At 43.7% G+C, this 13,023-nt stretch overlaps 3 protein-coding genes across 4 annotated transcripts; 1 reads left to right on the forward strand and 2 right to left on the reverse strand.

Annotated features, from left to right (window-relative positions):
- Positions 1 to 82: 82 nt before the first annotated feature.
- Positions 83 to 1,950, reverse strand: wfikkn1 (WAP, follistatin/kazal, immunoglobulin, kunitz and netrin domain containing 1). The gene is made up of 2 exons (XM_071543904.1): positions 1,798 to 1,950; positions 83 to 1,615 (listed from the first exon to the last, which is right to left on the reverse strand). Exons 1-2 carry the CDS (start codon positions 1,948 to 1,950, stop codon positions 83 to 85), a joined length of 1,686 nt encoding a protein of 561 aa, XP_071400005.1.
- A 1,412-nt stretch (positions 1,951 to 3,362) lies between these two features.
- Positions 3,363 to 8,274, reverse strand: LOC139664900 (ras-related protein Rab-40C-like). 2 transcript variants are annotated; one of them, XM_071543891.1, is made up of 6 exons: positions 7,621 to 8,274; positions 7,446 to 7,506; positions 7,298 to 7,358; positions 7,128 to 7,203; positions 6,621 to 6,788; positions 3,363 to 5,760 (listed from the first exon to the last, which is right to left on the reverse strand). In XM_071543891.1, the coding sequence occupies exons 1-6, from the start codon at positions 7,772 to 7,774 to the stop codon at positions 5,456 to 5,458; spliced, it is 825 nt and encodes a 274-aa protein (XP_071399992.1). In that variant the 5' UTR covers positions 7,775 to 8,274; the 3' UTR covers positions 3,363 to 5,455. The 2 variants fall into 2 exon arrangements, with proteins under 2 accessions (XP_071399992.1, XP_071399991.1); XM_071543890.1 differs by having other exon boundaries at positions 6,621 to 6,843; positions 7,126 to 7,203.
- A 506-nt stretch (positions 8,275 to 8,780) lies between these two features.
- zp3c (zona pellucida glycoprotein 3c) lies at positions 8,781 to 12,811 on the forward strand. The gene is made up of 8 exons (XM_071543888.1): positions 8,781 to 9,320; positions 9,534 to 9,646; positions 10,025 to 10,128; positions 11,057 to 11,246; positions 11,340 to 11,466; positions 11,547 to 11,635; positions 11,707 to 11,780; positions 12,666 to 12,811. The coding sequence occupies exons 1-8, from the start codon at positions 8,781 to 8,783 to the stop codon at positions 12,809 to 12,811; spliced, it is 1,383 nt and encodes a 460-aa protein (XP_071399989.1).
- The last annotated feature ends 212 nt before the right edge of the window (positions 12,812 to 13,023 follow it).

Below are 13,023 nucleotides of genomic sequence, written 5' to 3' on the forward strand. Positions count from 1 at the left end.
ATTCACACGCTTGTCTTCAGTGCTAAAAGTACAGGAAACCACAGGCCCATTTATTATCATACAGCTCTGTGGGAAAAGACCCCTAGTCCTGGAAGCGCTGCAGCATCTCGCAGGTCTTTTTGTCCAGAACCTCACGGATCTTCTTGAGTCTTCGGTCAGTGATGGGTCTGACATAGCTGTCTGGTTGGATGATGGCCATGCCGTCCTGCACTATGCCCATCACCAGCAAGGGGCTCTCCTCCATGGTGATGTTGGGACAGGGACAGCTCCAGTCTATCTTTGCAAGGGTCACCTCCATGTGCCTGGTATTGAAGAAAGTCAAGCCCATCTTTTCATCTCTGAGGATCTCCTCCAGACTAAAGCGAGCAATCCCAGAGTCCAGGTCCTCAATCAGCTCCGTCAGCCGCCCCACAATGGCAAAGTCACTCCGACATAAGCTGGGCACCATTTTCCCCTTCACCCTACAGGTCTTACAGGGCTTGCTTTTGGGCTGCGGGCAGTTTGCCTCACACTCCTTTTTGGTGCGGAAGCTATTGAGATTCCCATGGCAGCCACCATAGGCAAAGGCTTGGCACTGTTTCATGAGGGAATTCCAAGCCCAGCGGGCCTCCCAAACCTTGCAGGGACCCTGAACGGCAGGCAGGGAGCAGATGCCCATCCCCTCACGTTGGCAGGACGCCCGACACTCCTCGTAGGTCTCAAACCGGTTGCGGCTGTCCTCGCATCCACCGTTACTGAAGGCCATGCAGGTCCCCAGTTTGCTGTCGTAATGCCAGTCCACATGTCGCTCTCCGCTGCACTCCCTCTGGTCTACTTCGGCCAGGCAGTCTGCTGGTGAGAATGGCCGCCCCATGGGCATCTCAGGATCTTCTGAAAAATCATCCTCTGCCCGCCGGATGACAGACAGAGGGTAGTCGGCACGAAGACCCCCCGCAGCATTACGTGCGATGCAGGTGTAGATGCCAGTATCCCACACTTGGGCATTGTAAATAACAAGCTGTCCAATGTTGGTGATGACCACATTGCCATACATCTGGTCAGGCCTCATTACTAGTCGCTCACGCCGCTCGGTCTGTTTCTCCCATGTCACGTCGGGTCTGGGGACTCCAATAACGTCACAGTGGAAGCTGACCGTGCCTCCCACATAAATGGACTGGTGGCTGGGATTGGAGAACAGTGTGGGGGGCATGGGATTCTCGAGGGAAGATGTGGGGGTGGGGTGAGCCGTAGTGTCCTGAGGCAGCGGACTGGTATGGGGCCCGGCGAGGTAGAAACGGCAGGCGACCACAGTCAGAGTCACCCCCCGGATGCAGGCCTCCGCATCCATGTAGCAGCGGTTGAAGTAGGTGAGGCCGTCAGAGGCACAGGTGAAGTTGGGATCTTTCTCACAACGGTCCTGGCACTTGCAGATGGGCTGGCCCTCCCAGATGTCGCAGGTTGCTCCCTGCTGGCTGCAGATAAAGCCTTGACAGGTAGCTGTGGAGTTGGGGGCTCCATCTCCCTTCCCTCCACCCGTCCCATCCGGCTGGGCGGGAGACCCATCAGAGAACCGTGCAGCTACACAGCTGTTTAGGCCACACACATTGGTGCAGCATTTCTCAAAGTCAGCACAGTCCTGCACAGAATGTAGAAAACAGGATTTACAAAAGCAAATGTAGGCTATATTTAAATGTGATAATAGGAGAATTACAAACAATACTGGACAGAATAAAATATAAGTGCACATTTTTTTTTTTACTATACTATTCTCTCATTCTCTGAAACTATATGGCATTATCAAGATATATATATAGTCACCTCGTCGATGTTGCATTCTCTCTCGCAGGTGCTTTGTGCATCAACCCAGAGATTGGCATTCAGCTTGTTAGGACAAACTCCTTGATGTTTAACTTTGGGTCCTGGCACACTTGCACTAAAAGAAACTTCGGGTAATGCGCAGACCAAGACCATAAACACGAGTACACGAATCCATCCTAAAAAAGGTTTATTTGAGTTAAGTGCATTTTGCCAATGTGTATCACTTTTACATCCATCCTCCCGGTGTTTTAGTATAATTGTATACATTGTTGTTCTTTTGCGTAAGTCAGCCCCCGACCAATTCCATAACTCCTTCAGGTCTTCAGGTTTGGAAATACTCTCGATATTCAAAGGTCATCCGTTTTTTGCGTAAACATTCTGGATACACGCGCCAATTTGTTTCGCGCAGAGAAGAGAGTTAATAAAACATTCACAACGATAAAGACGAATTCCTGTGCGCTGGACATTTACTGACATAACAAAATATCCCAATAATGAGCGAAGAAATACACCAATTGTTTGCCTTGTTATTCAAAACACCAATACAAAACTCTAGAGAAACAAAGGACAAAATCGTATTTAAGACGACTTCCCACAACAGCAAAATGAGCGAACGAAACTGCACAATGAGAGAGAAAGACGCAACATCAGTCTTTCAGGGTGTGAATGGAGGTGGAAAGGGCAGCCCCTCTGACCGCCCCCATGGTCGTCCAGTGTCTGAAACTTTTATGAAGGAGCACCATGCGCTAAGCAACTGGACAAACATTGTAAAAACATCAAAGAAAACGTGGGGCCATGTTGGCAAGCTGTCCCAACAACCGTGCGCACGGAGCCAAACATCCCGGTGAGAAATCCAATGTTTCATGTGTCCAGACAGAATTTATAGAGCTGTCGTCCATAAACGAGGTAATAACTGGTATCCTCTCCGAGAGCTGTGCTGTTTGTTGGAGTTACAACTCCATCTATGCCAGATGCCCGATTCACTGCGTTCCCAAATGTTTTACGCAAGGCCACTTTACGTCTTTTAAGCCAGACTAGTTTTTATGAATAAAACAAGCAGAAAAAAACGTCTGGAGCATAAAGTGGGATAGGTGACAACTAAACATGGGGTGTGGCGCATCATGTGTGAGAATCAATCGCAAAACGTGTTGTTTACGTTCTTCTTGTCTAGACGTCGGTCAATTTACCGCCATCCCTCATTCACACAAAGCTCAGAGATGCCACGGTCAGGTGGGAAGACGTAAAGCGCCACATTTTCAATAGTGTGCGACTCATCTTTGTCCCAGCGCGGCTCCGAGGCTATGAGAAGCAACTCCCCTCTTCTTTTCATTGAAAGTGACCCCTCAACCTTTGAATGACTTTTGACCGCACGGCATTCAAGCGCCGCAGTGATGTCCCGGTTATCCACGACTGGCCAATAACACGAGAGCAGCTAATCAATTCAGCACCCCCACGGTTTTATTGCACTTGAGCATGATACCGACAACCCCGAGATGGACAAAGGGAGCAAAAAAAAAATTCCCACAATTCACACTGATGAAAACGCAACGCAATCTTGTGCTTTTACCCTTTATTTTGATGGGTGACACTGTTTTCAATGCCACTTAATATGGAGACAAAATTACAATCAATCCCGTATCTAAATCTTTAGATACATGGCTCTGATAACAATCAGCCATCATCGTCAAACGTATACAGATAGTGCCTTAAATGTTAACTCTGAGTGAGTTCTGTTAGTCTATTGTACTTGTTTCTTCAACACACCACATAAACAGGCACGCCAATAGGAAACATGCACCTATTTTTACCTCTCTATCGTTTCACATACATAGCCATGACATTGGGAATGTTTAAGTGGAAATACAGCACATTTTAATCAGAGGTGGAAAGAAGAGTGAGAATTTAAGAGTAGGACTACATGATCTCAGAGTAAAAGTATTTGTATAGATTATTCCACCATTAAAAGAATGACTCCATAGGAAAATAAAATAAGTCTCAAGTTACTTTTGAGTAAAAACAGAAAGATTTTGTGCCCTTTCTAAAATCTTCAACGCAAAAATAACAGTTCACCTGTTTTGGGCTGGTCCTTTCAAATAATTTGATCATTATGAGCCCAAGGTTATATGGATTGTTTTAGCTGATAGAAACAAAGCTACAGTATCAGTTATGTTCAGAATAAATCTACCAGTATCTGTTATGTTCAGAATAAAGCTTCCAATGTAAACGCTCATTGTAGTCACTCCTATTAAATGAAATTTGTGAAAGTTGGAGAAATTGCTTAAGAATGACCTTAAGTTAAACTAGACTTTCAAATACTCAGAAGAGTTACTCTAGAAATCTATACAGTAGAGTAATTGTATTTTCCACCTCTGATTCTAATAAACTGTCTCTCACATTACCACGCATGACCACAAAAAAGGAACAGATGAATATTGTTTTACATTCATAAACAAATAGGTAGCCTATACATAAAAGTTGTAAAAAATATATATATTAAAAATGTTCCTGTCACCACCTTTCTGTAAGCTTTAAGGTTGCTTGGAAGTTTACCAGAGTTCAAGATGTGTATTACACCAAGCTAACAAATTTCTCTTGAGAACCAAGACATGATTGCAGAACTTTTCAGGACAAAAGGCCATGGCTGAGCAAACAGTCTTGAATTTGCACATGGTTTCCCCATGAGCACTCAGTGCCTCCAAATCACTCCAAGCATTAATTAATGGAAGATTTGGAAAAACAGATTGATCGTGCTGTTGTTAGATGAAATCAGTTAAAGCAATGATGCCACTCAGAGAATTAGAGGAATAGACAACCTACCCTCTGGTGTGGTGTAAACAATACTTTGGACGTACTCAACAACAAGTGAGCAGATGTACGAACCAATGATGGATGGAGATGGAGGGTAAATTAACTGCAAACGTTTGGGCTAAAATCTAGGGGCATCACAGCAACTCTTCCAATCAACTTGGCTGGAGTCAGCACGTTTGTCACATCCAATTTACAGGAGTTTTATTTAAAACCCGCTTAATCTGAGTTTTAAATAAACTCTTTTAATAGCCCAGCACCCTTGATGTTGCCAAGGGAATTTTGAAGACCAGTAACTCAAGAATTTGTAAGAATAAAGGGTATAAGAGACACAAATACAATCTGAAACAAAGCAGGTCTCCCAAAACATTCAAGACAACAAGCACAAAGAGCTCCTTGAAGAACAATCACTGAACAGAGGCCATAACAACTAGCATATATTTACAATTGCAAGTCCCAACTTTAAATATCAATAAACAATCCTTTTCAGAAAAGCTAACTAACATTGCTCCACTCCACTCATTTGTAGTGTTAACAGGTGAGTGATAAACCTTGATCCACATCTGTTGGTCCCAAGGACTTCTTGTTTTACTTGATCACAGTGAGCTGCTGTGGGTGCGAGGATATGCGCAAACGGACATCCACAAGATGGCACCAGCAAGCTCAAAGAGAGCAGAACCCAGTTCAGCCATCCAGGTCTGTTCCCAAAGGTCAATGTAAACTCGCAGCTGTATCCGTTTCTGATGAAGATTGCGGGTAGCTCTCCATGCTCTTCTCTGGCCTGGTGACCTCTGGGAGCAGCAAAGAAATTAATAGCAGCCCCGTGGAGGCAACCCATTGTCCACTCCTGTCACTATGATATCTTACAGTTCCCTTTGGAGGAGGATGATGAGTTCTTTGGGGGGCTCTGTGGAGGCCTGAAGGACTTTGAACGCTTGAGGCTATTTCCTTTACTGCTGCTACCACTAGCGCCACCGGAGGCTGCGCTGGTGGCCACCGAGTAGGAGCGTCCATGCATCATGACTGCATTCATGCCGTTGGCCATGGAGAAGGACTTGAGATGGGACTTGATGGCCACAGGGAGAGGCAGTTTGTCAATGAGGTGCACCGGTGTGCAGGAGACAATCGAACGGCAGCACAGGTCTTGGAGGCTAAAGACTAGAACAAGATAGAATAAGAAACAGGATATTTTATTGATACATGACTGGATGTGATGCCAAATACACTTTGAAATTGAACTGCAGGTGTGGGACAACTACAATACCTTTCAACACATCTTTTCATTATGTTCATCACAAGAGTATAATCTGGTGGCCAAGTTGGCACTGATGTCACGCACCAGATCCAGATTTTAACTCATGTGTTCTTAATCTGTGAATTTTGTTTATGTTCCATTTTGTTATCAATATTTAATCTTTTTTTCATGGGATTTTTTCCTTGCTCTCAATTAGGGTCTAAGGTTTGGGGGTATTGTTTTCATTACCTCCACCAGCAAAGTTGGAAGGAGGCTGTGTTTTCGCTCCTGTCTGTTTGTTTGTTAGCAAGTAACAAACTGATTTGGATGAAATTTGACACAAGGATCAGTTGATTAGATTTTGGTGATGATCCATATCTGGGTTTTCCACCATTAGACAATCAGCATTTTTAGCCATAACTATTATGCTGTTTTTATATGCTGGTGAGAAGGTCCGACAACCGGGACTTCCAAGTTGGCTGCTAAACAGCATTGCATTCACTTGCCATTTTCTCCGAAAATCAAACCCAGAAGAGGAGTGATAAACAAGCTGTTGCAGAGGCTGCAACTTTTTCAAGTTGGAGAATTGTTCAGTGTTGGCGAAGGTTTGCACTATACCGAGTGCCTGTACTGTGCCTATACTGTTGCATAATGTGGGCACTGTGAAGACCTTTGGAACTGGAACTGTGAATAAAGGCCATATAAATAAACTTGACTTGACAATAACAGATTGAAACGAGCACTCCTGAGAGAATTGGTAGGCAAATAATATTAGCCTCCTCACCTCTGTTGGGCCTCCAGAATTTCTCCATCCCATGCCTCATCAGCACGATGCGCGAAAGTTCTGTGAAGGACTCAATGACGTTGAAGTTGCACAACGGACTGACCTCAAAGAAAGTCATGCTGTTCTTTTCTGCATAAGCCCTTGCCTGCTCTGTTGGCACCTGCCGTTTGAAAGCCAGGTGAAGCCGGTTGCCCACCAGGATCCTGGGCACACCTGGAGCATGCTGATGGAAACAGAGAAAGGTATTTTTTGGGTATTGCTACCAAATTCTAAGTACCTCCAAAAATTTTTCCTCTGGGTTGCTATGTATTATCTCCATCTCTCACTCTCATGCTCTCACATGCACACATTCTTGCAGAGCAGGAAATGGACAAAGACCTTTCTCTGGGCAGGAAGGATACAGACCAGACAGAGGATAACCCCCCCACCCCTTCCCTAAATTGTTGCCTGTTGAATTAGCATCCTACATTTGTAAGTCAATCAGAAATGGGTTGGAGTGGATTACCTCATCGATTTCCCGGATCCAGCGGTCAATGCCGTCAAACGACCAGCCATTAGTGATGTCATACACAAGCAGGATGCCCTTTGGGATAAAGAGGTGAACAAGTAATGATATATTCACAGTATTAATTGATAATGGGGAAAGAAAACACAACGGTCATTCAACAAGTCCTTACCTGTGCCCCACGAGAGTAAGACCTGAAGATGGTGCAGAATCTGCCTTGCCCTGAGGTGTCCCTGTTGAGGACACACATAAATATATCAGCACATAGATTTGTTCATAATGCAACCATTATTGACTTGACAAGCCTACTTTATACTTACCACAACTCTAATTTCACTCTTCTCCCATCCAGCAGTATTGTGGTGGTTTTGTAATCAATCCCTGATAATTTACACAATCCGGGTTAGTTCAACAAAATCATGCCAAGGCTCTTCAAAAATTCATTCTGTTGTTTATAATTTGTAAACAAACTGAACAAAGCCCAGAACTACTCACCGCTGCTGTATGCGTAGGGAGACTCTACTGATCCGTCTTGCAAGCTGTCCAGGATTTCACCCTTGCCGACATCACTGTCTCCGACCAAAAGGAATTTAAGCAGATAATCGTAACTCTTGACAGGGCTACCCTGGGTCCCCATCATCCCACGCATTGGCTCCGATTCACACAGAGCTTTGAGCTCGTCAGACGTCGACTGTTCGGGGTAAGGGACAAACCAGGCAGTCCCAAGTAGTAGCAGCCAGACAACTACGGTCAACGTTAGCTGGCTAGCTGATGTACACTGTCCAAGGTTTAAACGCACGATACCCTTTGTTTTACAGCTTATAACTAACACACTTATTTTTGAGTCGACTGGACTTTAGCGAGCAAAGTACCCTTCACTGCATTAGCCGTGGACAACTTAGTCTGGAAAGCATCGATGAATGTTAACGTAAATAATCAAAACAACGTTAGCTGGCTTGTTAGCTAGCCAGCTAACATAAACGATAGTAATGCATTATACCGCCAACAGGGGCTGCAAAGTAGAGACGAGGCGTAGTAGTCCGAAACAAAATGGTACTCTAATGTTACCAATGCAATTACAATGTATTATCTCTCTTTTTAAAGAAAAATCCTCACGCTAAGTAGTCAACTAAAGAGCACAGCGTCTAGTCAAATCGACTGTGTTGGAGCTTCCTAGTTTTGACATCATGAGGTACGCAACATCCGGTTATGATAAAGGCGGAACAGCAAAGCAGATTCTTTTTCTTCTTTAGTTTTATTAAAGGCGGTTGTCAAACAAGTTACGGGTGCATTGCCGCCACCCACTGATCTGGAGTGTGGACTGGTGATAAATAGAAGCTCTACCCGTGCTTTGAGTAAATTGAGTCAGTTATTTAATTTTATACACATTAACCAGGAGTGATTTAGGCTATATGACATGCTCTACAAACCGACTGGTGTGTGACAGACAGGACGGTATATTTCAGTTTATTAGATCGCAAGCGTGATTATCATTGGTTACTTCTCATTGGTTGTTTTTGATTAGCATTTGCAACAGCTGTGACAATTAGCGCTTAATGCACAATATAAAACCCAGGGGAAACGACACCACGACACTACACTTGTTAAGGCAAGTGTAAATTTTAGTGGGCCGTAGGCTGCTGGAGCAACTAACAATGGGGCTGTTGCTTGCTGGACTCTTGTTGCTGCTGTGTTGCTCTGCTTATAGTTATCCATTTAGAAGTTTACCTGGATATGGCCCATTTATGCGTGGTCCTGAGCCGGAATGGGAGGCAATGGAAAAAATAATAGCTGATGAAAGAACACAAGGTTTTGCACCCAGGGCCAAATTCTGGAGGAGTGGGTCAAGTACTCAACCTGAAGCCAGGAAGGTTCCTGAGTACCTGCGCATCCCAGCCTCGAAGGACCAGAAGGAGCTCTTCAAGCCAGAAAAAGGTGCCAGACCACTGCCGGATTCAGTCAAGAAAATGCTGCTCATGACTGCTGCCCCTTCAACCACCGCATCAACCCGGGTGAACCTGATCGAAGTTCTGTGCCATGTCGACAGAATGTATGTGAGAATCAGGAGAGAGTACTTTAACAGTACTGCGGCATACAAATTTTTGAAATTGGGCACCTGTCCTGTCAATCAAGCTACAACAGACCACTACTACCTTCTCTACCTGCTGAAAACTGACTGTGGATTCAAGACTGAGGTTGGTAAAGCCATTACACTTAATCATGTCCACAATATTAGACCAAAGTAGGTGTTGAAAATCTTTCCCCTGTAAATTGTTTTTTTGTTGAGTACAAATTCCTGGTGAGGCTTATTGAGGTAGCAGTCTTTGGCTTTTTGCTGGGATCCGGTTCTTAATGGTAGCATATCCTGGAATCACATGGTGATGCTTGATGGCTTTATTATGTTCCAGAGTAACCAAGACCAGATGGCCATCTCCAATGTGCTCCACTATGAGCTAGACCCTACCAGTCAAGTTGTGAGGGAGATGCCATTCGATATTCCTGTGCAGTGCAACTTTCACAGGTAAGAATCATCTATTAAGTTTCTTCTGTGCAAGTCAACTTGGTCCAAAGTAGCTGTGGGCAGCAAACAACTTGCTGAGTTAGTCAATGCAATACAGCTTGTGCATTAATTCTCAGTTTAGAATTGGTTTCAATGCCATCATATTTGCTATCTTGTAGATCAGTCAGGAAATTGGATGTTAAGCCCCTTAATTGATTATCCTGTCAGCTAGTATGACATTTCATACTGAAAATCTTTTTTTATTAATGGATGGTTGTAGATGTGGACACAACATTTAAGTCTGTATTATAATACCTCTAAAGTGAGTATAGTCTTGTCAACAGCTGGTTTCTGAATAGCATCACTGGCTCGGTTTTAACTTGACTTTGACTGTTGCAGGTTCCATCACGCCTATAAGGTTGGCTTCTATCCCAAGATAGAGGGAGGCACGGTTTCCAGAGTCCTCAAATCAAAAACTGGTGCAACTCTCACCCCTCAAGATGGTATGTTGCGTTTAATTGTAAATTAAGCCCTGCACACATGCTCTAGGCTTCTTATTAACCATTGGAAGCTGTTGACAATATTGTCAGCATAAGATGGTGTACTACATGGTGTTGGAATTCCCAAAGCATTCTAGCACCGTTGATATTTGACTTGCAAAGGAACTGACTAGTGTAGTGATGATGGCAGGCGGGGGCAGCTGTCTTGGGCAGTGTTTAAAGTGAAAATGCCACAAAGATTTCTACTAAATGATTAGAAATGCACTGCTGACCAAAAGCTAAATATGGAGGAGTAAATGACATCAATACTGGCCAATATTCAAGTCGGGAATTTAAACATGGTGTAAATTATAAACTAAAACGGGGCAAAGAGCAGATGCATACTGAGGTTATCAAAATTGATTACTTAAAACTAGTATCTTTGTTAAAATTTCTCACATGATGCATGTCCTAGTTGTCAGGGAGTTGGCAGTCCATGAGAGTGGCTAACACAAGTTGCCTTGTGTACTATCATTAAGGTAAACAAGTGGTAGGTACCTCAGGCCTACTTCAGCCTTCAGGGGACAACGAGAGGAAATGGGACAAAGGTCTTTGGAGACAACTGTCTCGTCGGCTTCATTTTTGCGTTTACACACATGGCAGGGCTTGTTTTATTACGCCAACATCTGAAATGTACTAAAATCTCAGCTCCAAGTGGAATATATGTCTTAATATTACACATGCTTGCTAACATCCACCATTTTCTGCTTCCTCTGGGAATTCTTCCACATCTGGTGATAAACTTCATATTCAAAGACTACTGAAAGCTGGCGGCATGGATCAAATCTCTGCAGTTTGTCAACTGATTTTGTGCCCTAATCACTTATAAACATGCACTCATTTTAATCTAATGTGAACTCATCAAAGTGACAAAACTGCCTAATTGTTTCAGCATCAGGGAAAGAAATCACTGGGTCCAAAACCTACACCATGGGACAGCCAATGCAGTTTGTTGCAAAGCTATCAGACAACTCTGCAACCAAGAAGTCTGGGAATCAAAGGCTGTATGTCAACAAGTGCTTCATGACGGCCTCCCAAGACCCCAACTCATCACCTAAATATACAGTCATTGACAACCAAGGGTAAAACATGAGTTATGCCTCATGATTTGTGCTTTTCACTAGGCTTTTTTTTTTCCTTTAAAAAGGTAAACATGCATATTCTCATAATTGCAGTTGTATGGTTGATGGCATGGTGACTGACCAGTCAAAGTTCATCACTGATGCCTCAAAGATGACCCAGACGTTCCGCATAGGTGCCTTCATTTTCAAGGACATGATTTCAAGTGCAGCTTCACCAAAGGTACTGTCAGAGCCACTCACTGCACGCAATAAACATGGAATATGTGATGTTTATTGGAATGCAACATGTTCATTTTCCAGCAACTCTACATGCACTGTGAGATTGTTGTGGGGCAAAGTACTCCAACTGCGACTTCCAAGGCCTGCAATTATGATTCAGCTACCAAAAAGTGAGTTGACTCCTATGCTCCCCAATTTTATCATTGATCCAGCACCTACTAAAGTTCTCCTTGATGTTTAGGTGGAAGGAGCTGTATGGTTACGACTTGGTGTGCGTCTGCTGTGACTCATCCTGCTCATCGGCACAGCCAAAGGGTAAGTTGCACAACTAAAGGTTTTACCAATTACAAAAAGGAGGGGGGGGAAATGGCCACACCATAAAACCTAGGGTGCATCCCAAGTCTCTTATTTGATATTTCCTCGCTTGAACCGGAAGTCGTTCTGGTCCGTCATTTTGAAGGTCGTCCCAAAGCTCTTATTTCTGCTCCGAGGAGGGATCTCTGAGGAGCTATGAGCGAGGAGACACGAGAGCAGCTGTCCCGGAAGACTTTCAGCTGAACGCCATGACGTCAATTCTCCGCCCCTACATCTGGCAAATTTGAACAAGATGGCAGAGAAACAGTACAAGTGTAAATGCCCGTTATTTTATGCTTTTTGATATATAACGTTAATGCAAGAACATGGGGAACCTAAATTACGTTTATTTCATCCACAACCCGTCTTGTCATGCAGAAACGGACGTCGCTTCAGAGGAAAGGACGTCTCATTTCTCTAAAAACGAATTTCCTTGTTTCGTCTCTCCTCGCATGGTTTCCTTGCGTCTCTCCATGCATCCTCGGTGGGAGGGACTAAGACGCAAGGAAAAGACGCAAGTGAGGGAAACATGGATGCAATAAGAGACTTGGGATGCACCCCTAGTGTCAGTATTTATACAACAGCTTGACAGCAATGATCCCCTGATGCAGCTCTACTTAACTCTTGAAGTGTCAAAATTGCATTTCAGAAACATGAACAGTAAGCAATCCTGATGTACATTCCGAAACGGTTTGGAAATATTTAGGCTTTTTTTTTTTTTTATATTAAAATGGCAGATGGTTCATTTTGAGCGACACTTCAACTGCATAATTCAGGACAGCTACTTGTTCACAGATGATTGGACTGAGTGCATTTTAAAAAATGTCATATGGGATTCTTTCTTAGCTTCCAGGAACATTATCTCAAGTCACTCTTGGGAGATTGACTATAACAGCGAGAATGGATATGTGGAGGTTGAACCAGACTTCAAATCCTTGGATCCCATGGAGGACCACGCAGAGTTTCTAAAATACTGGGAGCATGACTACTAAAAGTCCAATACTCAAATTGGGATGTTGAACCTTGTTTTGTTTGAAACTTTTACAAAATAAAAGAAGTTTGTTCTTATCTGTTGTACTTGACTTTATTACTCAACAATATCCCTGTATTCATCACTGCCTCTGAACGTAACTCAACCTTACATACGCATCATTTTCAGGGATTTCTGCAAAACTCTACTTTTCGAGAGGAAAGGTGGAAATGG

This window comes from Centroberyx affinis, unplaced genomic scaffold (genome assembly GCF_046629955.1).
Source record: "Centroberyx affinis isolate AG114_WGS23_722 - 3 ecotype Tasmania unplaced genomic scaffold, CSIRO-AGI_Caff_v1 ptg004399l_1, whole genome shotgun sequence".
NCBI lineage: Eukaryota > Metazoa > Chordata > Actinopteri > Beryciformes > Berycidae > Centroberyx > Centroberyx affinis.

Bases quoted from the DNA above. Each gene is read 5' to 3' on its own strand.
- wfikkn1 (XM_071543904.1), bottom strand. From the start codon at position 1,950: ATGGTCTTGGTCTGCGCATTACCCGAAGTTTCTTTTAGTGCAAGTGTG. The intron at 1,616-1,797 runs GTGACTATATAT...CATTCTGTGCAG, and splicing joins GAGAATGCAACATCGACGAG to GACTGTGCTGACTTTGAGAA.
- LOC139664900 (XM_071543890.1), bottom strand. From the start codon at position 7,774: ATGCGTGGGATGATGGGGACCCAGGGTAGCCCTGTCAAGAGTTACGAT. The intron at 7,507-7,620 runs GTGAGTAGTTCT...GTAAATTATCAG, and splicing joins TCCCTACGCATACAGCAGCG to GGATTGATTACAAAACCACC. The intron at 6,844-7,125 runs GTAATCCACTCC...TGTTTCCATCAG, and splicing joins GGATCCGGGAAATCGATGAG to CATGCTCCAGGTGTGCCCAG.
- zp3c (XM_071543888.1), top strand. From the start codon at position 8,781: ATGGGGCTGTTGCTTGCTGGACTCTTGTTGCTGCTGTGTTGCTCTGCT. The intron at 11,247-11,339 runs GTAAAACATGAG...TCATAATTGCAG, and splicing joins ACAGTCATTGACAACCAAGG to TTGTATGGTTGATGGCATGG. The intron at 11,467-11,546 runs GTACTGTCAGAG...TTCATTTTCCAG, and splicing joins CAAGTGCAGCTTCACCAAAG to CAACTCTACATGCACTGTGA.